This window comes from Chelonia mydas, chromosome 1, assembly GCF_015237465.2.
Source record: "Chelonia mydas isolate rCheMyd1 chromosome 1, rCheMyd1.pri.v2, whole genome shotgun sequence".
Lineage (NCBI taxonomy): Eukaryota > Metazoa > Chordata > Testudines > Cheloniidae > Chelonia > Chelonia mydas.
This window is the reverse complement of record NC_057849.1, coordinates 55,160,507-55,187,314: the sequence shown is the minus strand read 5'-3', so window position 1 is coordinate 55,187,314 and position 26,808 is coordinate 55,160,507. Positions and strand designations below refer to the sequence as shown.

Sequence of the window (26,808 nt, the reverse complement as noted above, 5' to 3'; positions counted from 1 at the left end):
CAGTTGAGGTACAGAAGATTTACTAAGGATACATCTGCACTGCAGCCTAGAGTGTGATCGGCAGCTTATATAGACATATATGCGCTAACTTTACTCTAGCTGGCTCGCGCAGCCCATATCTTAACTTCTATTTTTAGCAAGCTAGCTAGAGTACAGCTAGCACAAGTACATCTACACCAGCTACTAATCATACCTCCAGCTGCAGTGTGGACGTGCTTTGAAATGCCAGGCAGCAGTTCCAGTTAGGGAAATAGTTGCTTTTAACCACAAGGTATTTTATTAAAGTGTTTGTTTCCCATGTATATTATTTATACTCACACCAACTTGGTGGGTGGAGAGGAGAAAAGAGTGGAAAACCTGTTTCAGTGGAGTGCAGCTTGTATGTTTTCTCAGGTTCTCTGCTATTTAAAAGCCACTATATTACTGGTTAGACTTTTGACTGAATACCGTAACTTAAAAACAACTCTTTTGCCCAATCACACACCCACTTGAACGTGGAAATAAATAATTTGTCAGGGTGAAATTTTATGGCCTGTATTATACAGGGCCGGCCAGATCATAATGGTCCCTTCTAGCCTTAAAAAGAAAACAAACAAAAAACCCAAAACACACACACACACACACCCCTCCCCCAACTATCAATTTTAAAAGTAATTGTTTTTACTTTCTCCTAGCTTACTTATAGAAAACATGTAAGTACCTGTGAGAATGGAAGCATCAAATCCCATGTCCTCTATAGCACATCTTAGCTCTTCTGAATTAGTTACAGTTGAATTGTAGTGTATGGTTCCAGTCCTTTCAGCTAACAAAACTGATATATGTTGTACCCCTTTTCTTTGGGACATTGTGCCTTCTATGGACTGTACACAGGATCCACAGGTCATTCCATCAATACTAAGTACAGTTGTGCTTGTCAGTTGATCCCCAGAGGATGTGCTATGAAGCTGAGGTGATGAAAATGCTGCCTTTGATAAAAGCTCTCCATTATTTGTTTCCACTCCATTAGGGAGGGATACTTTAAAGTTACCAGGTTGAAGGGCCTCAATGGCTTGTTGCAAAGATACTGGGGTAATTACGTTTGGGTTAAATTGCACGACAGCATTTTTATATTCCAATGACACTTTAATACTTTGTACGCCTGGAAGACTGGATATATTTCCTTCAATGTTTTTGACGCAAGACCTGCAATGCATCCCTTCTACTCCCAGCATCATAGTTGTTGTACTATTCATTTTGCCCACCACTGGCTCCACATTACTATTGTTCAGGCTGGCTGGAGTTTTCTTTGTGCTTGTAGTCTGCAAGCGTTCTAGATCAATCGTACCAAGCTTTAATGGGGCTAGCTTGCTCTTAATAGTGCTTTCATACCCAATGTTATCTATGTGGTTTTTGAGGTCTTCAGGTTGAATGATGTAAGGCTGGTAAGCAATGACTGCTTCTTGGTTACTGAGGGAGACTTTGATTCTCAACACACCATGTAGTTTTCCAATCTTTCCTTCAATGGTGTTGACACAAGATTGGCATGTCATACCTTCTACCCGGAGCTTCATTAGTGCTTCTCCCAAGGACGTCGATCTTACAGATAATGGTGTAGTTCTTCCTTCTGCAATGCTGGCATCAAAGCCCATGTCTCCAATTTCCTGGCAAATCTCTTGGGGACCTATTTCTGACTGTATATATTTTACTACAGCATTGCTCTGCTCAAGGGAGACCTTGGTGCTCACAACGCCCTTCACCTTGGAAATTCTGCCCTCTATCGACTGCACGCAAGACTGGCAAGTCATACCAAAAATATTGACCGTGATGGTGCTCATTTGAGGAAGCAGAGAGGGCATATTTTCAGCGCTCCCCTCGTAGCCGACGTTGTCAAAGGCAAAATTCTGCTTCATGGTTGGTTCCCATACACAACTAGGAGGGGACCTAGACTTAGACAAAGCCTGAAGTGCAAGAAAAAGAAACAAAATAAAACAGATGTAACTTCTGAGTTCTAAAACAGTAACATTCTATACAGGTGGAAGTGCTGCTAAGTTAACAGATGCCAGTAAAATGCACTGCAAAGTTAATTAAAACATCAAATGCTATCAGTAATTTAAGGAGGGGCTGAGCATCTAACTGAGATTTTTAAAATATTCAGCAGATGCAAAAGTGAAGTTAACTATGAGCCCTCAGCATGTTTATTTAAAATAAAAGCTCTCCATGGCCACTGAACATATGCTTTCACTAAACTATGGCTCTGTTCCTTGTAGTATTATTTCACACTCTCAACGATTTACAGTAAAGGGATGTTTTGAAGAATTACTTGACCTCTGAACCTATGAAAGTCCCAATCAGCCATGCCCCTAATGCTCACCAAGACTGAAAAAACACAAGAAACAGTTTGAAAAATTCCTTCTAGAGTCTGGAACAGGAGTAGAGGAGAAAAGTCCAATCACAGGTTATCTGAAAAACAGTACAGGCTCAAAAGTCCTTCTAATTAGTAGCATAAAAAAAACAAAAACAAAAACCAACTCTCTTTGTTCCACAGAAGGGATATAAATTCATGCTTCAGATAAACCATAATCTGATAGGGGTTAGGAAGAAATTTCCACCTAGTGTAGATTATTCCAAGTTATCCACTTGGTTTTTTGCACGTCCCTCTGAAGCATCTGGTACTAACCACTATGAGAGACAGGATATTAGATTAGGCAGCCCACTGGTTTGATCCAGCACTAATTTTCAGGATGTTGTAACTAAAGTTTAAAATGTGGACAATTCAGGGCCATAGTTCTGTAGCTTGGTGCTTTCAATTCAAACCTGATAAAACACAATGCATAATTAGAGTGTGGAACTCACTGCCACAGTAAATTTTTGATGCTAAGACCAAGCATGGTTCAACAAGAGATTAGACATTTATATGGATATCAAGAACATCCAGAATGATCATAATTAGTAACAAAATTTTTGTGGAAGAGATATTAAATCTCATGCTTCAGGGTTTAAGATAATCTCTATTAGAAATCAGGATGAGACTTAATGTGAGGGGACAGTCTATCCCACATCTGCCTATTGCAGGGATCTTAACACCTTCCTCTGAAACATTTGGCATTGGCCACTGTTAGAGACAGGCTACTGGACTAGATGGATGTTGGGTCTCCACCAGTATGACAATTCCTGTGTTTCTATTACACAGGAGAAATCCTTCCTTAATATTGCAACATTCACATTAGAATTAGGCCAGTTATTTACACAAGTTCATCTGAAGCAGAACTTCAAATTCATTCATATAATTTTGCCTCATGGGCAGATAGCTTGGGAATCCAGATGTGTGGGTCAGGCCCAAAACGGTAAAAGTTTAATACAAAGAATTCATTTTCCCAACCCCTATCCCCATTTCCTTTCTCCCCAACAAAAATCCTGTTTTAGTTCAGACTTCCCTTCTATCCTTTCCAGGTGCAACTGGAAGTGGTTGGAGGTTCAGAGGCATGTATGCGGCTGCCAATCCCATTTCAAAAAAAGTAATTCAGAATAGAAGCTAAATTTAAATGACTGTTTTCCCCCCCAGCTATTAGCTAAAAATATAGGCATGTGACATGACAGAAGGAAAAGAATCCCTTCTGAAAGTTTAATAAGTCTCTCTTATGTACAGTACTGTCCATAAAATACAGGATCAAACATGCCCATATTTTCATTTTGAGGAGTCTTGTTGAAAGATTACAAAAATATGTAACATTTGCTTATGGGCTCAAGGATTTTATTCTCTTTACAAAGATGTGATAGAATAAAAATAAAGCAAGGCAGATGGGCATTAAGGAGGATTCCCACACTCACCCATCTAAGAAGAAAGTCTTAGTTACAGAGGTATAAAGCCCACTTTGTATATTTAAATATTCTTATGAGAAAATAACGTTCCAGTTACTTACATACTACAGAGCATGTGTGTTCTGCATCCTTTGAGCAAGAAGTATGCAACAGACAAAGGGCTGGGGGAGACAATCTTCCAGAGCTTTGCTCCAGTTTATAGGATTCATATGAAAAAGCAGGCTGGGTGTGAACAATTTGCAGGAAACAGGTAACAACTGTGACTAGGTTACCACCCGTCCTGGTTTTCCTGGGATTATTCCCCCTCCCCCCGCCCCCCTTTTTTTTTTTTAAAAGGGTAGCTGTCCCAGGAAACCTGTAAGTCTTCCTGGAACATTAAAATTCCTGGGTTTTGCCAGTCACATCCCTGCAGCCTCCGCAGCCCCTAGCGGCTGTAGGGGCAGAGAGTAGCTGAGGGGCAGCAGCATCTGTGCAGAGAGAACTCTGGCTCCAGAGTGTCTGGGAGCTGTGGGGATGGGGTGGCCCAGGAGCAGCAAGCAGGACAGGGGGAGTTCAAGGCTGGTAGTGCCCAGTCACTGCTGTGCCAGTACCAGCTGTGAGGGTCACTAATGGGCGGGAACAAGGCTGATCCGGCTGGTGCCGTGATCTCATTGATGAGGTCAGTGCCCAAGGCAGCTTCAGGAGCAATGGTGATATACTGGCCCATGCACAGGGGCCCTGGGCAATTTGGGGCCCCAGAAAAATCTCCCCCTGCCACGGCCCTGGAGCCCAGTGTAGGGGTGGGGGTGGAACAAGGGTGGGGCCATGGGGAAAGGGGTGAAACAGGGTGGGGCTGCAGGCAGAAGAGGCGGAATGGGGTGGGGCTGCTGGCAGGGCCACAGGCAGAAGGGGTGGGGCGAGGCCATGGTTCCAGTGGCTGCCCCCCGGCTCTGGCCCACGGCCTCAAGAGACCTTGATCTGTCTCTGCTCAGGAGCAGGAGTCCGCAGGGACTGGTGTCCTCTCCTGGGGGTGGGATGGGGAGAGAGAGCCCTGGGTGCAAGAATAAGTCAGAGGACCTCTTCCTGATTCCAAAATCCACCCTGCTCCAGTTACCCCACAACTGCAATCCACCATCACAGAGAGCTACAGCCTGGCGCACAGTAGGAGCCCCCAGCTGTGGCACCCCCAATCCTACCCCTCCCCATCAGATTTCACGGGGGAGGCCAGATTTCACAGTCTGTTATGTGTTTTTCACAGCCGTGAATTAGGTAGGACCCTAGTCATCAGTAACAGAAAGCTGCTAAGCTTGTCCATTACTTGAATTCTTAGCTTAAATAGAAAGTGATCCCAAAATCTGTAAGAGTTAGGACTGATCCCCAAAACAATTTTTTCAAAAAAAGCCTTTTTTTCTAATTAAAAATATTCTATGTAAATATTTTTTTTAAAAACTTCAGATTTGTACACATTGTTTTTCTTTTTTCTCCTTCCCCCTTTTCCTTTTGCCACTGAAGAAAACAGGAAAAAAAGGAAAAGGGAGCAAAGGGGGGGAGAAGATGTCAATACGTGGGGAAAAAAACAACAATACACACTCACAACTCAGAAATTTTGTATGAATTCATAAATTATAAGGGCAGAAGGAACCACTGTGATCATCTACTCTGATCTCCTGTATCACACAGGCCATAAAACTGCCCTGAATTAATTCCTGTTTGAAGCAGAACATGATCTCTTAGAAAAACATTCAAACTTGCTTTAAAAATATTTAGGGATAGAGAATCTACCACTGCCTTTGGCAAATTATTCTAGTGCTCCCCCACTGTTAAAACTCATGCCTTATTTCCAGTCTGAATTTATCTAGCTTCAATTTCCAGCCATTGGACCTGGTTATATCTTTGTCTGCTGGATTGAAGGCCTCATTATCAAATATTTGTTCTTCATGTACGTACTTACAGATCATGGGCAGCAGGTGAATCCCGGGAGCCTATCCCCCAGCCCTGACCACCCCTTCTGCCCAAGGCCCCACCCCTCCCGCCAGAGCCCCCCACCCCTCCTACATACTCCCAGGATGCCTGAGTGCCCCCAGCCCCGGAGAGCTGGGTGGGTGAGAGGGAGGCATGGCCCTCCCCAGCCCCAAAGCGCCGGGAGGGTGGGTAGTGCCCCTCCCCGCAGGTGGCATGGCCTCCCTCCCCCAGCCCCAGAGCACAGGCCGCCTCCTATTAGCCTCCCAGCCCCAGCCTAGGGCCCCGGCCATGGGGAAGAGCCCCCCACAGCACAGCCTGGGAAACAGTAAGGGGCCTGGCCTGGGGGTGGAGTGTGGGTGGGGCCACACAAGGCTGTTTGGGGAGGCACAGCCTCCCCCCGCCTTCAATACCTTGCGCCCATGTTACAGATTGTAATCAAGACACCCTTAGCCTTCTCTTTGTTAAACTAAATAGATTGAGATCCTTGTGTCTATCGCTATAAGGCATGATTTTAATCCTTTAATCATTCTCTTCATGGCTCTTCTCTGAACCCTCTACAGTTTATCAATGTAGTTCTTGAATGGTTGACACCAGAATTGGCCTACTATTCCAGCAGCAGTGGCACCAGTGCAAAATACAGAGGTAACGTAACCTCGCTACTCCTACTTGAGATTCCCTTGTTTATATTTCCAAGGATTGCAATAGCTCTCTTGTCCACGTTGCACTGGGAACTCGTGTTCAGTTTATTTCAAGGCTTTAAAAAAGATTTTTATACAAAGGGGATAAAAACCTATTTTCTTGAAAAAAAATTAAGTGTGTTTTTATTTGGTTATATAAATTATGTTTTTCTTTTTAAAAATAAACCTGTTTAAAATGAAATCTGAATTTAATACAAAATATCTTAAGGTTTAAACTAGGGCTGGGAAGCAATTTAAAAAATTAAGTGTAATTAATTGCACGATTAATCGTACTATTAAACGGTAACAGAATACTATTTATTTAAATATTTTTGGATGTTTTCTACATTTTCAAATATATTGATTTCAATTACAACACAGAATACAAAGTGTACGGTGCTCACTTTATATTTATTTTTGATTACCAGTATTTGCACTATAACAAAAGAAACAGTATTTTTCAATTCACCTAATACAAGTACTGTAGAGCAATCTCTTTAACATGAAAGTTGAACTTACAAATGTAAAATTATGTACCAATAAAACTGCATTCAAAAATAAAACAATGTAAAATTTTAAAGCTTACAAGTCCATTCAGTCCTAGTACTTGTTCAGCCAGTCGCTCAGACAAACAAGTTTGTTTAAATTTGCAGAAGATAATGCCGCCCACTTCTTGTTTGCAATGTCACCTGAAGTGACACCACTGTTACCTGAAGTTTGGCCACTGACTTCACCAGGCTCAAGATTTCACTCAAGGTGAGGGCTGGGTCCCTGTTCTGGCTACCATACTGGTTTAAAGCTATGAGTGTCCACCTAGACATTTCTTTCCTCCCTTCACTCTCAACCTAGTGTAGTAAACACAAACAAAGGAAGACCATTAACAAGTAATGATAGCAGCTATTATTACTGGCCATTATTAGTAGCTAATAATACCCATACATAGCTGTTACAGTCCTCGGCCCTTTTAAAAACACAACCAGGAGCTCAATATTATTCCATGGAATTCATCCTTCAGGAGAAGGTTAATTTTAAAAGGCAATACCTCTGTATGATACTTTATAGCTTCAAAGCACTTTACTAACTAAACCCTGCTGCATCTCTGTGAAGGAGGTATTGTCACTCCCATTTTACCAATGGGAAAGAAGGCAAAGAAAGGTTTAAGTAATTGTAGCAAGTCTTACTAGATTGCTATACCATATACCGCACATTTAATGCCTCTGAGGGCTCAGTTTAAGTTTAATTAAAAATGGATTACTTTAAGCAGCTTTGTTTAAAACTTTTACATTGGTGCAGAGGGGGAAGGCCTCTGTGGTACATGTACTTTTATTTCTGATTTGGAATGAAAAAAGCCTGACTGCATGCAGTTTTCATGTTTCTGATATAATTAGTAGTACAGTATACCCAACATAGTAAATACCTGAACCAAGTATGTAGAAAGACCAGCTGGCAGAAGTAACCTAATCTTATGTCATGTTTTATGGAAAACAGCTATAATATGAGAAACAAACAACTATAGATAGTAAATGCCTTCAGGTTTACTTGGCCTGTCCCTGATTGTCATTTCATTCTACTTTGATGGCAATTGTTTAAGTCACTTTAAAACTAACTATAAACATACACAGGTTTAAAAAATAAGTCATTAAAAATATCCTGTCAGTTAAAACACCAGACCGTGAGTCAAGTTACACTGTTATAGTTTATGTTTCAGAGTAACAGTCGTGTTAGTCTGTATTTGCAAAAAGAAAAGGAGTACTTGTGGCACCTTAGAGACTAACCAATTTATCTGAGCATGAGCTTTCGTGAGCTACAGCTCACTTCATCGGATGCATACTGTGGAAATTGCAGAAGACATATACACAGACACCATGAAACAATACCTCCTCCCACCCCACTCTCCTGCTGGTAATAGCTTATCTAAAGTGATCATCAAGTTGGGCCATTTCCAGCACAAATCCAGGTTTTCTCACCCTCCGCCCCCCCACAGACAAACTCACTCTCTTGCTGGTAATAGCCCATCCAAAGTGACCACTGTCTTCACAATGTGTATGATAATCAAGGTGGGCCATTTCCTGCAGAAATCCAGGTTCTCTCACCCCCACACCCACCTCCAAAAACCACACACACAAACTCACTCTCCTGCTGGTAATAGCCTATCCAAAGTGACCACTCTCCTTACAACCTGCATGAAAATCAAAGTGGGCCATTTCCAGCACAAATCCAGGTTCTCTCACTCCCCCACCCCCATACACACACAAACTCACCCTCCTGCTGGTAATAGCTCATCCGAAGTGACCACTCCCCCTACAATGTGCATGATAATCAAGGTGGGCCATTTCCAGCACAAATCCAGGTTTTCTCACCCCCCCCCCCCACAAACTATCTTTGGATAGGCTATTACCAGCAGGAGAGTGAGTTTGTGTGTGTGGTTTTTGGAGGGGGGTGTGGGGGTGAGAGAACCTGGATTTCTGCAGGAAATGGCCCACCTTGATTATCATACACATTGTGAAGACAGTGGTCACTTTGGATGGGCTATTACCAGCAAGAGAGTGAGTTTGTCTGTGGGGGGGCAGAGGGTGAGAAAACCTGGATTTGTGCTGGAAATGGCCCAACTTGATGATCACTTTAGATAATCTATTACCAGCAGGAGAGTGGGGTGGGAGGAGGTATTGTTTCATGGTGTCTGTGTATATAATGTCTTCTGCAATTTCCACAGTATGCATCCGATGAAGTGAGCTGTAGCTCACGAAAGCTCATGCTCAAATAAATTGGTTAGTCTCTAAGGTGCCACAAGTCCTCCTTTCCTTTTTGCGAATACAGACTAACACGGCTGTTACTCTGAAACGTATCAGTGGTAAGTAACTTATCTATAATTATGATCATTTTCACTGTGTGAAAGTAGAATGAATTATAATTTCAATAAAGAAAGTCTACTTGAAGGGTTTGTTGAAATATAGTTGTCAGGAAGAGAAACATTAAGGCGTGTGAGACAATGGGTCCTCAAACTAATTAACTTAGAGCTCCTACTGAGCTAGGAGATTGGTAAACGTTAGTATGCAAATAAGATATGTATGTATATTTGTCAGTTTCTGCTTCCTTTTGTCTCTTATGTTAAATTGGCTTTGGCTTAGCTGTATAAATAAGTTATCTTTAGCCTCAGAGAGGGGCTCACATCTGGGTGCGTTGGCAAAGCGCTTTGCTAATAAACAGAGCGGTCTGACAAATCATGCGAGTCCTGAATCTGACTTTGACAACTGTTCAGGCAATTTCTCTCATGCCACAGGATAACCAAACCACAGACTGATGCCTAACTTCTGAAATAAACACAGCTTAAAAAGAAGGAAGGCTAACACATTATATGTATATGTTGTAATTACTAGGGATTCCCACTTCATATTATTCTAGGTAGAGCTGGCAATGATGCCTACTAGTTAAAACTGACTAATATTTTAAAACTTTGCATTTATGCATAGATGGTATTTCAGAGAATTTCAAAATACTTTGCACTTGTACAGCAATTTTTTTATGCGAGAAAATCCAGGATTTTACAGACATTAGTTATACTTCAGCACTCCTGGGATCGTAACAAACTTTGAATATAAAGGGGTAATGCATCAATTTACAATCTATATCCAGTACACTTTGTTTTAAGCTCCAGTACATTTACTTGCAAACTTACATGCATGCTGTTGACTTCTGATGCTCCCACAGAGTAACTCTGTGAAACTTTCTCTTCTTTCTGAGAACAGCCGCCTGCTTTTCCAGGAGATCCTGACTTGGAGGGTTCATTGACAATCAGTAGTGTAGGCACGGCATTAGATGATTGCCGCTTATGAAAAGTCACCAAGGTTACATTTTTGTTATTTAAAGTAGCCAGGGTGGACTGGTCCCTTGTCAAATCACTGTCTGATTCACTCTCCATTATCTTTCCAGGCTTCAAATATTGTAATGCCAAATGGGATGTTATTCCATAAATTACCAGAAAAACTTGTCCCAGCGATATCCAGAACAAAAATTCTGTTCCTCTACATCAATATTCTCCTCTTTAGAATTAGGAGTTCACCATGAATACATAATCTGCCCCCTTTACATGTAAGCAGCATGCTGCACTCAGCTGTATGCTCTTACACCCGGTTTAAATACTCCCCACCAATCAGCATCACTTTGCACTCTACTAATCTTTGCACACGGCACTTCTGCTTGCTCAGCCAAGGCTGCCTTTCACAAGCTCCTCAAACATGACCTGTGTGCAGCAACCCAGTGCACAATTAACTCAAACAGCCAAGCAGTAGCTCCTCTGTGGCCGTGTGCATAATCACAGCTCCTGGACACACAGCCTATGGGTAGTAGCACGTAATCCACTTCCTTTTATTATTAAATGAACCGCAATTTCTTGAATGAAATACAGTCCCCTCTGTGTTTCAGAGATGCCTCAGATTACATTGACAGGTAGTTATTTCCCAGCCTGTCAGACTTGCATTTATATGAAAAGTTATTGAATTACTGCGAACATACAATCATCGGTGCTGGAACTAGGGGTGCTGTCGCACCTCCTGGCTTGAAGTGGTTTCCATTTTATACAGGATTTACAGTTTGGTTTAATGTCTCTCAGTACTCCCACTGTACAAATGGTTCCAGCGCCCCTGCATACAGCTCTGTTGTCAGCTGCACTAACTAAAAATCTCTTCTTGTCTATTAAAAAGACAAGGTTCGTGAGGTAATGTCTTTTATTGGCCCAAATTATTTTGGTGAGAGACAAGCTTTTGAGCTTACACAGAGCTCTTCTTCGGGTCTGGGAAATGTATTTATCTGCGACATGCTGACTACAAGGTCGAACAAGTAGTTTAGAAATAATTCTATGCAAAGGACCATTCAAGGTAAAGTGGCCAGTTAACACCTCTCCTGTCACAGGGGGAAAGGCAGAAAAAAAAAAACCTGGGTGGGGGGGGTGTTATTTAATGGGTTATAAGATGTTGTAATAAGCCATAAATGCAGTCTCTCTAGTCAGCCCATGATTTTTAGTGTCTTGCAAAGTTATGAATTTAAGCTTCCAGGCATAGGCACCAACTCCATGGGTGCTCCAGCGGGATATTACAGTGCAAATATTTGTAATAAAAATAATATAAAGTAAGCACTGTACACTTTGTATTCTGTATTGTAATAGAAATATTTTTGAAAATGTAGAAAAACATCCAAAATATTTAATGAATTTCTATTGGTATTCTATTGTTTAGCAGTGCAATTAATCGCGATTAATTTTTTAAATCACGATTACTTTTTTTTTTTTTTGAGTTAATCGCGTAAGTTAACTGAGATTGACAACCCTAATTATTTGTAATACTGACATATAAAAGTAACCTAATATAATACGTCTTTACAATTAATATTTTAATATATTATATAAGGTTACTTTTATATGTAATGTTTTTGTACTTTTATTATTACTTATATGTAAAATCCATTTATACGGAACATCTCTTTTAAATATAAAAGTCAAAGTGACATGTTTCACCTTATCACAACAAAAAAATGATTTAATGATCCTGAATTGAAATTTTTCAGAGATTTTATTTTGTATGAAATTTCAGCTTTTTGTTCCGATTCAAAAGGTTTCAAAATGTGAAATGTTGGTAATTTCTGCGGGACAGAAATTCTGGTTTCTGACAGGTTTCCAGTTAAGATAAATTTGGACTCTCAGACTATGGCCAGGTCTACACTCCAGACTCGTATCAGTATAACTACATTGCTCAAGGGCGTGAAAAATCCACATACAACCCCGAGCGATAGAATTATAATAACCTAACCCCCCCAAGCAGACAGCGCTCTGTTGGCAGAAGTGGTGAATTAACTACGCTGACGGGAGAAGCTCCCCAACCAGCGTAGGAACACCTTCACTTAAGCTACAGCCGCGCAGCTACACTGATACAGCATTTTAAGTGTAGATCTGCCCTAAGTTTGGTCAAGTGTCTTCATCTTCCCTGACTGAGGGGGATACTGAATATTAATTTGGATGTGGACTAAAGTAGCCATATTTATTATAGGGTTTTGTGCATGAGCAAAAAAAGTTGTTTTCGTATTTGCAACGTATGAATCTGCATTTTAAAAGGGCCTTTTGGATGCAGATAGTTCTCTATGGATGGGAGAGACACATTCAGGTGATCAGGGATAGTAGACTGAAGTTAAGGATCTCATTTAGGCTTCACTGAGCTAGTCTTTGGTGCAGAGGTGTAAAGGGATTGCTCCAGGACTGTTTTTGCACATTATGGGCTTGATTAGAAATAATAAGGGTCCATTTTGGTTTGGTGGCATGTAATTTGATGCTTTCTGCAGAAATGCAGGATTTCAATAGCAGAGTATTATGAGGATAAGGAACACATGCCAGAAAAGTAAAAGGACACCCCAGAGTTTGCTTTATTAAGGCGTCAGGAATTGCTAAACATGATTATTTATTTAGACTATCGTAGCATCCATAATGTGCTAAGTGCTTTCTAAACCCAAAAGACGACACTCATTGATTGCAGATTATGTTCCCAAGATGAACCCGCCTGCATTTTAAAAAAGATGGTTGCTGCCCATTTCTAATCTCTCTAGGTTCTTCTCAAAAGAAAAACATCTTAAAATTTCCAAAACAATTACACTGCAACATGAGAAGCCTGGGTTCAAGGACAAACGTAGGGGGTTAGATTTCCTTAAGCTGACAGACAAAAAGAACAGGCTCAGATGCATGCATGTCAGGCGGAACAGAAGAGGGAAGTCGAGAAATTTTACTACTTAAAGTACATATAAAATCTACCACTTGACAAATCATCACCTAATCTACCACTTGACAAAGTCAGAATGGCCTTGATTGTCATTCTTCAGATTTAGATACATCATTGAGAACAAATGCAATATTGTCATCCCTAAGTGTTCAAAAATCACAAGGCAGCTGCCCAAAATCATGATGTTGGGTTAAAAAGCAAGAGATCTGAATATATTATAAGGTTCTTTTAATTTGCCTTTGCATTTTTGAGCCCTGAGGTCCACTCAGCTGGTGTTTAAGATTTGCTTTGCAGCTACAAGGGCTAGAATCATACTTTTATTAAAATGAGCTGAGATCTCACATATTCATGTGATTCCAGGAGATGGAGCTTTAAGAAAACCCCCCACAAAATATCATGAAACACAGTAAAATCATGAGACTTGATAACTTTGCAGTTGGTTTCCAAAATATTGCTTGGACTGGGAGAAAAAAAAACAAAACAAAAATTTACTCTGTAGAAAAACAGCCACTGAATTTAAGGGAAATATCCCACTCATACAATTCTTATGAGTTCTGTAAATTAAAGGCCTGGGGTCATTACATTTATACATTTTCTACTCAAATAAATCTATGGTATTAACACATCCTTGCATATCATGGCATTTTTCTTTCATATTAATCCACACAAGGCTAGACGCTTTTTCCATTGAAGACAGTCAGTTCTGCTACTGACTTCATTGAAAGTTGAATCAGGTTCAGGGCATTTAATTACACTCTGTACTTTTCCAAACCAACCGACATACTTTTTAATGGGGAAAAAAAAAAAAAAAAGGGCCATATCTATTTATCATGAACAGGGCACCAACTAGGTATTTTACACTTAGCTGACTTTCTTCACTCTTAAAGAGAGGGATTGGATTCACACCCAGATTTCAGAACCGCAGCTTTGACCTATGAGATCAAAAGAGCCTCGACCAACTTTTCTTGACTGCATTACAACATTGCAGGAAAAGCATAATAGCAGTTCTTAGATATACCAGTGTCGACATAAATTGAAAGGTAAACATATTCCTCTAAAAGATTAATAGATGAAATGATCACAAGCAATATAATTTCTTATATGAAAAAGCCTGGGATCATCATAACACAAGTTATACAAACCACTTGATTTCATAAAATCTATACACTTGGAGCCAAATTCATACCTGCTTAAGCAACAGCATCAACAGAAGTTGGTGACTTTGTCCCAGGTCGAACCAGGTCTGAATTTTGGCTTCAATTCTTTGTAAAACTTGAGTTGGAGTCTCTTCCTGTCCCCAAACTAAAAACTAAGGAATCTGTCTTATAAATTTTTAACAACAAAAGACCAGCAACCTTATTTCCCAAAATAAGAGTGTACCCAGTTCTGATCTGACACCAGTTTTACAACAGCATAAGATCACCGAGTTCAGTAGAACTGCAAGGAAGATCAATATCTGTACTTCTGCACACGCAAGGCAAAAAAAAAAAAAATAAATCTGTGGCTGCAGAGGTAAGGGCAATAAGAAGGAGTTTTTAAATATATTAGGAACAAAAAGAATCCTGACAATGATATTGATCAATTACTAGAGGAAAATGGTAGAATTATCAATAATAATGCAAAAAACCCAGAAGCATTCAATAAATATTTCTGTTCCGCATTTGGAGAAAAAACAACTGATATAGTTTCATCATATGGTGATAACACTCTTTCCATTCCACTAGTATCTCTAGAGGATGTTAAGAAGAAGCTTCATGTTCTGTGTGTATATAAATCTCCTCACTGTATTTTCCACTGAATGCATCCGATGAAGTGAGCTGTAGCTCACGAAAGCTTATGCTCAAATAAATTAGTTAGTCTCTAAGGTGCCACTAGTACTCCTTTTCTTTTTGCGAATACTCAGACTAACACGGCTGCTACTCTGAAACCTACTAAAGTGAGACATTTTAAAATCAGCAGGTCCAGATAACTTGCATCCAAGAGCTTTGAGCTAGCTAGCTGAGTCGCTAGCTGGACCATTAATGTTGATTTTCAGTAAGTCTTGGTGCACTGGGGAAATTCCAGAAAACTGGAAGAAAGCTAATATTGTGACATTTTTTAAAAAGAGTAAATGGGATGACCTGGGTAATAATAGGCTTGTCAGCCTGACATTGATCCCAGGCAAAATAATGGAGTGGCTGACATGAGCTTCTTTTAATAAAGAATTAAAGGAGGGAAATATAATTAATTCCAGCTGACATGGGTTTATGAAAACTAGAGCTGGTCAAACTAACCTGAAATTTTTTTTTTGACGAAATTACAAATTTGGTTGATAAAGGATACAATAGACTTCTGTAAGGCGTGTGACTTCATACTGCATGACATTTTGATTAAAAACTAGAAGACCATACGGTTAACATGGCATATATTACATAGATTAAAAACAGGATAACTGACAGGTCTCAAGATGTAATTGTAAATAGGACTCAACACGGAGCGGGTGTGATTCCAGTGGGGTTCCTCAGTGATCTGTTCTTGGCCAAACGCTATTTAACTCTTTTACTCCAGGTCATTGATAAAACATTACGTCGTCACTAATGACGTTTGCAGATTACACCGAAATTGGGGGAGAGGGGACTAATGAAGATGACAGATCACTGATTCAAAATAATCTGGTTTACTTGGTAAATTGGGTAAAAGCAAACAATATACATTTTAACATGGCTAAATGTATACATGTAGGAAAAAAGAGCATAGGCCATACTCACAGGATAGGGGACTCTATTCTGGGAAGCACTGATTGTGAAAAATATTTGGGGGTAGCAGAGGATAATCAGCTGAACATGAACTCCCAGTGGGACGCTGTGGCCAAGAGGGGTAATGTGATCCTTGGATGCATAAGCAGATGAATCTCAAGTAGGAGTAGAAGGGTTATTTTACCTCTATATTTGGCACCATTGCAACTATTGCTGGAATACTGAATTCCGTTCTGGTACCCACAATTCAAGAAGGATATTAATAAATTGAAGAGGGTTCAGAAAAGAACAATTAGACAACATGCCTTATACACTTAAGGAGATCAATCTATGTATCTGAAAGGAACGGTTAAGGGGGTGACTTGGTTACAGACTGTAAGTCTGTACATGAGGAACCAATATTTAATAATAGTCTCTTCCATCTGGCAGAGAAAGGTATAACATGATCCAATGACTGGAAGCTGAAGCTTGACAAATTTAGACTGGAAATAAGGCATATGTTTTTAAGGGTGAGAGTAATTAACCACTGGAACAATGTATCAAGGATCAGGGTGGATTTTTAAATCAAGACTGGATGTTTTCTAAAAGCTATGCTCTAGGAATTATTTTGGGGAAGTTCTTTGGCCTGTGTTATATAGGAGATCAGACTACATGACCACAACTATCAGTTCTGGTCTTGGAATCTATGAATCTATAGCCGGCACCTGGCAAAACCCACTATAGATAGGATCACTAAATGACTTACAGTATCATCTCCCCATTTTCAGTGCTCTTAACTTTCTGAAAGTTTCATCTCTGTGCTAAAGTTTTTCCATGTTTGGCCTTTGATCAAAGCTGACTTTTTCTAGAAAGTCTGAGCAAAAGCAGTATATAAGGTGAACAGAAAGGAATAACTTACTAATGTTTTCCCAATTTTAAGTAAATTTTTATTAAATATTACTTGAAATTAATGAATTTTACAATTTGAACCATTCCAGGATGGCTCATCTTAACAGAAATAAAAAGAAAAGGACTACTTGTGGCACCTTAGAGACTAACATTTATTTGAGCATAAGCTTTCGTGAGCTACAGCTCACTTCATCGGATGCATTCAGTGGAAAATACAGTGGGGAGATTTATATACATAGAGAACATGAAACAATGGGTGTTACCATACACACTGTAACCAGAGTGATCACTTAAAAGTGAGCTATTACCAGCAGGAGAGCAGGGGGGTCGGGCGGGAGAACCTTTTGTAGTGATAATCAAGGTGGGCCATTTCCAGCAGTTGACAAGAACATTGGAGGAACTGGGTGGGTGCGGGGGGGGGGGGGGGGAATAAACATGAGGAAATAGTTTTACTTTGTGTAATGACCCATCCACTCCCAGTCTCTATTGAAACCTAAATTAATTGTATCCAGTTTGCAAATTAATTCCAATTCAGCAGTCTCTCACTGGAGTCTGTAGGAGTGGGTTTTCAACCTGCTTGGCCTTGTATGGGAGGTGATCCCTGGTGATATAAGCCCTTTCACTGTTGTGAAATACATAGCTAAATAGGTTCACATTTAAAAACTCAGTCTGGTGCATAGGTGGTAACTTCTGCTACCTACACTGCTGTCACTTAGCAATTTCAACCTTTTTTTCGAAATTGTTCTGTGAATTTCGTAACGATTTTTAGTATAACTGTGAGGCTGGTGGACCAGGTGACAGCTCTTGCCAAGGCTTTAGACCTCAGCCAACCCTGACAAATTTATTGCTGGAAACCAGTTTAATTCACTTTGTGTGTTAGTAAAGTAAAGATAGGTATTGGACTTATAATGTGTTTAGTGTTCAGACTTTATGGAATGCTTGTAAGTTACCACATGCATTGATCTCACTTATATCTGTATCACATGCTACAAGGTAATATTTAAGGTTTCAGAGTAGCAGCCATGTTAGTCTGTATTCACAAAAAGAAAAGGAGTACTTGTGGCACCTTAGAGACTAACCAATTTATTCGAGAATAAGCTTTTGTGAGCTACAGCTCCGATGAAGTGAGCTGTAGCTCACGAAAGCTTATGCTCAAATAAATTGGTTAGTCTCTAAGGTGCCACAAGTACTCCTTTTCTTTTCGGTAATATTTAAGTTTTTGCTTTGTAACTATAAAAAAATGTTTGCTCTGAAACTGTGAACCCAGTCAGGAGGGATTGTCTCCTGCCCATCACGAAGGCCTATCAAGACTAAATGGACCATTATGGGACATCACAATACAAAGACTGTTAATTGCCCCTTACTCCCATGAAGAAGCTATGTGCAAAGAGGCTTGTCCCATCAGCTTGAATTCTGGAAGAACAAAATAAAAGAAGCGGTCAATAAATTTTTCATCTCTTTTGCTGTTTGGACTCTCGCAGCTATGAAACAAAAGCAGAGATCCCCAGGGTCCACCTGGGATAGCCCTAAACGACATTCAGAGCTGGCAGATTACTATATCTCTGTCACCTTTTGAAACCATAGAACGTAACTCATTTGTGTATATATTCTTGCCTGCTTTAACCTTGCAATAACTCTCCCATTTCTTTTCTTGGTTAATAAATCCTTAGTTAGTTTACTGTAGGATTGGCTACAAGTGTTGTGCTTCTGGGAGATCTAATGTAGAAGTTGACTTGGGGCAAGTGACTGGTCTCTTGGGAATGGGAACAACCAAATATTTGGTGTATAACCACCATAACTTGCCTGGGTGACAAGAAAGATAGATTGGAATGCCAAAGTGGACTGTCTGTGACGCCATGGTAAGACTGTTATAGTGTGTTAGGAGTTCACATTTGTTGTTGGGGTGGTGAAACTTAATTATAGAACACAGCCAGTTCAGGATCTCTGCCCTGCTTCTTGACAGTCTGCCCTCAGTCGAGAGCCTCTTCAGAGAGCGTGACAACAACTTGTGTGTTGTCTTGTTTTGAATAGGTAAATGAAATATAGGGTGTGACACTGCACCCCATATTCTTCACAATGATACGATTATGGCACAATTATGATGTATTTTGTACAAGATGGGTTATGTTGGGTGATAACAGGGCCGATACACCGATATCTTTGTTTCAAAAGACATCCGTAACACCACCTTGCATTTGCTTTGTGAACGCTCTTTCTAAAATATAACAAGCCAATATGCTGAACAAATCCAGCAGAACTAGATGCATGTAAAAGCAAGATTAAGACAAACTGATTTTAACTCTTGCTTCTTACTATCTTATGCTGCCAACTATTGGAAATAAACTCTATGCATGTAACAAGAGAAGTTAATAGCAGCAATGTGATTTTTCCAAATTCTGTTCTATATAGGATCTTAACACATTCATTGCCATTGTGTCTCAGCACTTCCAGCAGTGCATTAAGTGATGTGACTTGCATCTGTCACTAGCATGGGCCAAATCATCCCCTCTATCTCCATGAGTGGAAAAGAAGAAAAACTTCACAGAAACTCATTCTATCACCACAGTATCTGAGCACCTTCCACATAAAGTCAATAACAGTTGCAATGTCATAGTGCCCTAACCAGACCAAATGCCATCGATCCCGTCCGATCTCGGAAGGTAAACCGTCCCAGGCCTGGCTAGTACTTGGATGGGTGACCTCCTGGGAATCCCAGGTGCTGTAGGCACTGATTTAGTTGGGGTTGGTCCTGCTTTGAGCAGGGGTTTGGACTAGACGATCTCCCGAGGTCTCTTCCAAACCTAATGTTCTATGATTCTATGAGTGGATATCATGGAGTCTCTGGCATTTCTTCCTTTTCGAGGTAAAGCTCTGCTTAGGGAAGGGTGTTTGCTTTTGATGCTTAATTTCTTTTCTGTAGAGGTTTATTGAGGAAAAGTGGGTGCTAGTGCTCTGAGTGTCATTCTTAGGGCCAGAAAGCCTCCCACCCTGAGTTATGCAACCCACCCACCGAAGTGGATCAGGGACAGCCCATTGCAGTGTTGCTCTGAAAGGGAGCATAGGCCAGAAGGCAACACAGATTTACCAAGCTTCCACAAGGATGGCTCTTGCTTTGCCAGATTTCTCCCCCCCATGCTCTCTTGATCTATGGTTCAAATCCACTGCCAGTTCTGCCAGAGCAGCTAGCAGCAGGGAGCCCTCTGATGGAACAGTGCGAAGGACACTGCAGAAGTGCAAGTATATAGAGTTTATAGTCCCTATAAGACTAATCCATGTGAGAACAATTGAGCCATAGGACATTAGCTGTTTAAGTCACATACTTGTGACCCAAGAGCCCTGCAGATGCCAATTGGCCGAGGACACACCGTACCATAACTCATCAGGTCTTACACACTCCTGATCACAGCTCGCTGTTGTCATAAACTGTATCTAAAAGATGTCACATAAGGCGTTGTATGCAAACTGGTAACACACTGGCCATTAATATTATTGTGTGATGTATGTTGTCATGGAGTCAGTGTCTCAGTGCTCTGAATGAAATCGGTCAGGACTCTAGTGCAGCGTCTCCCCCCTCAGGGCACACTCTCACCAGGGCAAGAAGCCTCCTCGGCTTCAGCGCTTCCTAGTTCTGACCTCAGTGCATTCAGCATCCCTGTTGACACCGGGAGCTTCTTGGAGTGAGTCCACCTAGATGGAACTCCTGGGGAAGCCTTACACCCAAGAGTGCAAGTAGGGCAGTACCCTCCAGTACACAGTACAAGCAAGAAATTTTTAGCAGGTACAGGGTACCAGAAAGACTTGGCACTAACCCCGCCCCTACCAGAGGGGGTGGGTGGGGCTGCGCTCTGCTACTTAAAGGAGCAGAATATGGCTATCCTGGGAGCGCATTCATTCTTTATTTGGCTTTAACAGCACAATACATATGCTAACAAACTTAAACAAAGCCTATGTTTAAGTTTGTTAGCATATGTATTATGCTGTTACATTGATCAGGAGTCCTCAAGAGGGAAGTGGGGGGAAGGAAGGTGTTTAAACAATGTTTTTGATTCTGTTTCTCCCCATTGGTCTGAATTATCCATGACATCCATACTATATCACACCAAGTCCAAATCATTAGAGGAATGCCTCTGCTTGCACTGACCAGAGGATGTTTGGATTGTGATGTCAGCCCAGTTCTGCAGCCTGACAGGTATCAGGAGTTGTCCCCAGTGTACACAGAATTCTTCTTTGCAGCCAAACTAGTCTAACATGCATTTTGTTGACTGGAACTGGAGCAGCAAAACAAAGAAAACAAGTGCCTAATTTTCCAGCTTTGTGGATGAGATAATTATAAGTGAAGATTATAATGCCGGACAATGATGGCCTTAAACCAGCTGCCTCAGGAATCTGCCAAGAATGTTGCTGAAAATATGTTCCTCATCTTAGCAATGGAGCTAAGACTTATCAGACATCTGCCCACCTTTATTCGAATGAAGCTCCTTCTGATCGGACAGCTCAGGCATTGTCAGTTTTGTCCAGAACAATTGACAAACTTGGAACCTAATCCTGTAAACCCTAAATCATTTGATCAATCCCACTGAAGACAATGGGACCATTTGCAGGACTATGGACCACTTTTGTGGACTAGTAAGAGTTTCAGGAGGCTGTTCCTATAAAAAGAAAAAGGAGTACTTGTGGCATCTTAAAGACTAACAAATTTATTTGAGCATAAGCTTTCGTAAGCTACAGCTCACTGAAGTACAGTGAGTACAGCGAATACAGACTAACACGGCTGCTACTCTGAAACCTGTTCCTATAAAGGAAGTTGAATCCCCCATTGAAATGCAATGTTTGGGTACAACACCATAAAGCAGTTTAGGACACAGTTCTACTTAAAATTGTCTTTTAATAAGTCATACATATGCTGAAATGGCTCCTCACCCAACTCCCATATTCCATATAAACAGACTGAATACTAAATATTTTGGGGGAAAGTGAGTAGTTAAGCATGTTGATGTGTGTGCACGTGCACATGGCATCAGGGTCTGCATCCCTACCCCTACCACTCCACACCAGGGGACAGTAAGGACAATCACAGCTTCACATATACACGTCAGCTATGGCTCTCACAGGTCAGTGTGTATAACTAAAATGGACATGAATATTCCTTCCCCTTCTTTAAGGGGAGTTCCATACATTTCTTAAGGTTTTAATGTATTTGCTTTTAATTTGCACAGAATTTATGAAGTGTTTTCATTACCCAAAGCTCCTGATTGGAAAATAATTCATCTTAATAGTTCCCAATATATGCTGCAGAATGCCTGGCAGTAGTGATAGCACGCACTTACTTGTTATTGTACTCTGTGACAACACAGGATCAGTGACAAACAGTATAATAGTTATAAAATTTACAGCAAGCACGACAAAATTAAGAGGTGCATTGTCAGTGTTATATTCACAGATGTGCACCACCTCCTAACAGGCCCGCAAACTGCAGGGCCAGGTAGACCAGTGGTTCTCCAACCTTTTTGATCATGCCCCCATTCTTTGGGCCTGTAGTAGTTTATGCCACCCTGCCACACGTATATATACTGATTTTAAAAAACCCAACATTCAACTCTCACTCAATGGTAAGAACAGTAAGGCATTGATTCAAACAGAGCCAGCAATCCATTTAATAAGAGCAAAAGCAAAACTGCGATTGTGGTTGTTACTAACAATTAAATGTGTACATCGTATCATAGCCAACAGATTAACATACAGATGGCAACGACTTATAATGTAAGCTTAACAGAAATCCATCAAAATGCACAGTGCCATCAAAGGACCTGATATGTCTGGTGAAACCAGTCCCCGTCACCCCTGTGTTTCTGCCCCACCAAGCACTGTCTAAATTTCCCAAAAGACAGTGCACTGGATGGCGGCAAGTTGCACACTGGGATACCTATCCATCACGCACTGCACTGTGCATCAAAACAAGCACTCCTGGTGAGTATGTGCAGCACCACTGCGAGGAGCCAAGAACACACATGCACAAGCAATATATAGCTGCTTTATGCCAACAAAACTTGCATCAGCAAAAGTCTGAAGTGTATACATGTCCTTAGCCTCAAATATCTCCATTGGCTTCAGTTCAACTTACTTCAGATTTACTCTGGTTCAGCTAGAAGTAGAATCGTTCTCTAAATAAGCCTGACTAAACAAAAAATTATTTTTATCAACATTTACTGTGCTCAGTAACTTAACATAATCACAACATTCTAGTAAAAAACACACCACCAAAATTTCTTCCTAAATACACAGCTCTCATTTTACACACCAACTTCTCTGTCCTTGGTTTTGGATTGTTCTGTACTGTCCCAGTGGGGGCCTTAAACTATAAGCCCTTCGGAGCAAAGAGCTTGTTAAATGGCACAGTTAGCATAATGAGTATACATAGCATCGTGCAGAAAGCAATGTATCTAACAATTATACAATAAGCTGCTGTAATGCACAGTCAAAAGAGATATATTAAAAAAAACAAAAAACCCTTAGTGTACTCAGATGATCTAAAAATCCTCCTGTTACATACAGTCCAAAGCATTTTGGAAGCTAAGAGTGCATCCGTGTAGAAGTGTCTAAGTTCACAGTATTGTAATGCACATGGTGAGCAAAGAAAGCTCTCAACTGTACAACCAAGTATTAAAGGCCACATGACTGTCAGATGAATATACTTGCATGCAATTACTCCAATTTCTCTGTGTTTGATTACTGACCAGTGGCTTTATCTTTTCCATTCATTTGCATGCATTGAATTTAGGAACTAAAAAATACACATTTTTCTCCAGAGTCTTAGGCCCCAATCCTGCAAAGAGTTCCATGGGCATACGCGCTGGAATTAGGGGTGCTGCTGCACCCCCTGGCTTGAAGTGGTTTCTATCATATACAGGGTTTACAGTTTGGTTCAATGGCTCTCAGCACCCCACTATAAAAAAAAAACAAAACTGTTCCAGCGCCCCCGGCCATGGATCCCTGTGCCCATGCAGATCCCCACTGGTTTCAATGGGCTTCAAATGGATCTAACTGCATGGAATGCATTTCAGGATGAGGGCTTTAATAACTAGTACTCTATCAACTGTGTGCACGCACGGCCATGCAGCCATCTTGTCCACACTGTAGAAGTCAAAAACAGTTCCACTCATGTCTCCTCTGTGCAGCCCCAGCAGGGACATGGTGTGGCCCTTTAAGGCCCTGAACTGCTCTCCCCAGCCATGGCCCATCTCCTTGCTGTGGGAGGAGTGGAAGTGTTTCTAGTCTCAGGGACACGCTCAGTCTGGCTGGGAGGAGACAAGGCACCTGAATACCCCTTGTGCAGGAGTTCAGGTGAAGGCCTGGATGGCCTCTGCGGTACCATCCCAGGACAGTGGAGACTCCGGAGCTGCGGCCTGATAGTGCCATAGCACCGCCACATGCCGCCCAGCAGTTGGTTTCCACTCAGCGATTGCTGCTGCCAACGGGAGCTGCAGCCTGGGCCCCATCCTGAGCGCGTCCAGCTTGGGGCTCTGAAATCCCTGGCCCGGGGAGGTGCAGTCAGACACCACACCCCACCACCCACACGCACGGACTCCTGGCCAGGCTGCTAGGGCTGCCTGCTACAGAGCTAATCGCTTTCCTCTAGGACCCCACAAATGGCAGTGATGGAAACCAATGTATGATACTGAGGGGCACCTTAGGGCAGCTCCCTGTACACACATGCGCACACTCCTACTCCCGGTGCACATCCCTTTCACACTCCCTCCCCTCTATGCACACCCCTCTCACATGTAGGCCAAATTAGTACAGTAAGAAGACTTCAAAAAACAAGCCAAAAAAGTGTAAGCTTGCCCCAAGACACAAATGTAGTGTTCAATGGCATTTGTAGCCCACTTAGTACAAAGGAAATTTAGAGGGAATGTTGTAAGTAACTGAGGCCTACCTAAAGGTCAGCTATAATGAGGCAGGAATGGCTCAACCTCCCACAGCATTTGGTCTACAGTATCTTCAAAATTCCGATGCAAAATTTTATATGAAGAGGGTGGGAGCCAGCATAATTCCTCTGGCATCTTAGCCACCCAGGGTTTCCAGAGACAAGCCTTCTAAGAAGAACGAGGAGTACTTGTTGCACCTTAGAGACTAACACATTTATTTGAGCATAAGCTTTTGTGGGCCAAAACCCACTTCTTCATCCTACTGTATTTTCCACTGCATGCCTCCGATGAAGCGGGTTTTGGCCCACGAAAGCTTATGCTCAAATAAATTTGTTAGTCTCTAAGGTGCCACAAGTACTCCTCGTTCTTTTTGCTGATACAGACTAACATGGCTACCACTCTGAAGCCTTTTAAAGGCCTTTCTCACTGTGATAAGAAGAAAGTAAAACCACATCAGAGATGATAGGTTTCAGAGTAGCAGCCATGTTAGTCTGTATCTGCAAAAAGAAAAGGAGGACTTGTGGCACCTTAGAGACTACCAAATTTATCTGAGCATAAGCTTTTGTGAGCTACAGCTCACTCAGATAAATTTGTTAGTCTCTAAGGTGCCACAAGTCCTCCTTTTCTTTTTCCACATCAGAGACAAATTCTGCTCTCATCGAAGTTAATGGGAAATCATTTACAAGCTGTCCTGCTACAAATGCATTCAGATGCTCAAGGTGTTAACTAGCAATACCCTGAAAACGCTATGATAGGTTCACATATGGCTACATGTGAAACACAGTGCTTTCAGTCCCTGGGGCTGCCAACCCTGCAGCTTTCACAGAGGCTGAAGTCACAAGTCAAATAATTTGTGATTTAAAATAAAAAAAAAAAATCAGCAGAATGTTTAACACATTGGTGGGAAAAAAAAAAGCCATCCTTTTATATCAGATGCAATTTTAGTGCTGTCACAGGAGGGACTGTAGAAACAAAATCATTAGCAGTTCTCTGAACTGATAGAACAATACAAGTTTTATGTGGCATCATCGCTGATGAACTGGGAGATATCTGCATTATTATTATAATAGATACTATGTGTAATTCGGTGTCCTTTTTCCATTTTGTATTGCTACCTGACTGGAAGCATAGGATTAAATCAAAGGAGGTTGTAACGGGGCTGGTAAGGAACCAAGCAGGACAGATGACACAGATGTGGCACCACCTCTGTTTTCTCAAGGACTCCACCTTGTTTTTGCTGATACAGACTAACAGGGCTACCACTCTGAAACAGATAAGACAGCTTCAAAGGAGTTAAGAAAAGAATGGCTGGTCCATCAACTGGGGGGAGATCTAGGAGGCTCCATCCAGGCCTCTTAAACCTCAAAGACCCTGGAAAAGGGAGCAGGTGTGGGTTAGGCTTTCCAGCATGTCTGTGAAAGCTGACAGGCTGCTAAGATTTACTTAGCGATAGAGGGAGCATGCTGTAAAAAGTGCAGGCTGTTTCTCCCAACCCAGACAGAGAATAAGATGGTCCTGCCTTGAGCTATTGATAGCGAGGTTAAAGCACAGGTAAGGAAATGCATGTATGACTCTTGTTTTATAAGCTGGCCCTGTACCCTTTGTACCATCGGGTGAAAGACTAAATAATGCCTTGTTTTGAATAAGTTGTTTTTGAGTCACTTGAATCAGGTGCTGTCACAGGTTCCTAAAGAGAAATTCCTGCAGGGTCCAAACTCCAGTGGCCCAACTGAAGTAGTCCTGGTTAGTTCCCAGCACCTCCTGAACTTCACCGAACAGCTGATTGTGGCAGGTGGGAGGCGCTGGGAGGGAGGAGCTGAACCACAGGGCTGCTAGCCGGTGCTGAGCACCAGCTATTTTTTTCCCCCATGGGTGCTCCAGGGCTGGAGTGCCCACGGAGTCAGTGCCTATGACCAGTTCCATACATCCGGATTTTCCCAGACATGACATCTTTTTTGGTCCTCCGATCTCTGTCCGGGCAGACTTTTGAGATATGAACACGTGTCCAGGAAGTATGGTATTGCCACACTTACTTCTGTGCTGCTCCTGGTGGCAGCACTGCCCTCAGACCTGGGCAGCAGGCCGG

The 26,808-nt window shown here is 41.5% G+C and overlaps 1 protein-coding gene across 5 annotated transcripts in view; it reads right to left on the bottom strand.

Annotated features, from left to right (window-relative positions):
* ATP7B (ATPase copper transporting beta) overlaps window positions 1–26,808 on the bottom strand; it is a 73,553-nt gene that overhangs the window by 42,416 nt on the left and 4,329 nt on the right. For 4 of the 5 annotated variants that reach the window (XM_037893066.2, XM_037893073.2, XM_037893083.2 and 1 more), the window contains exon 3: window positions 701–1,937. In XM_037893066.2, the coding sequence (XP_037748994.1) occupies window positions 701–1,889 (1,189 nt within the window). In that variant the 5' untranslated portion in view covers window positions 1,890–1,937. Of the gene's footprint in view, window positions 1–700; window positions 1,938–10,092; window positions 10,949–26,808 lie in introns of those variants that run through there. The other variant, XM_037893102.2, reaches the window with a different exon arrangement.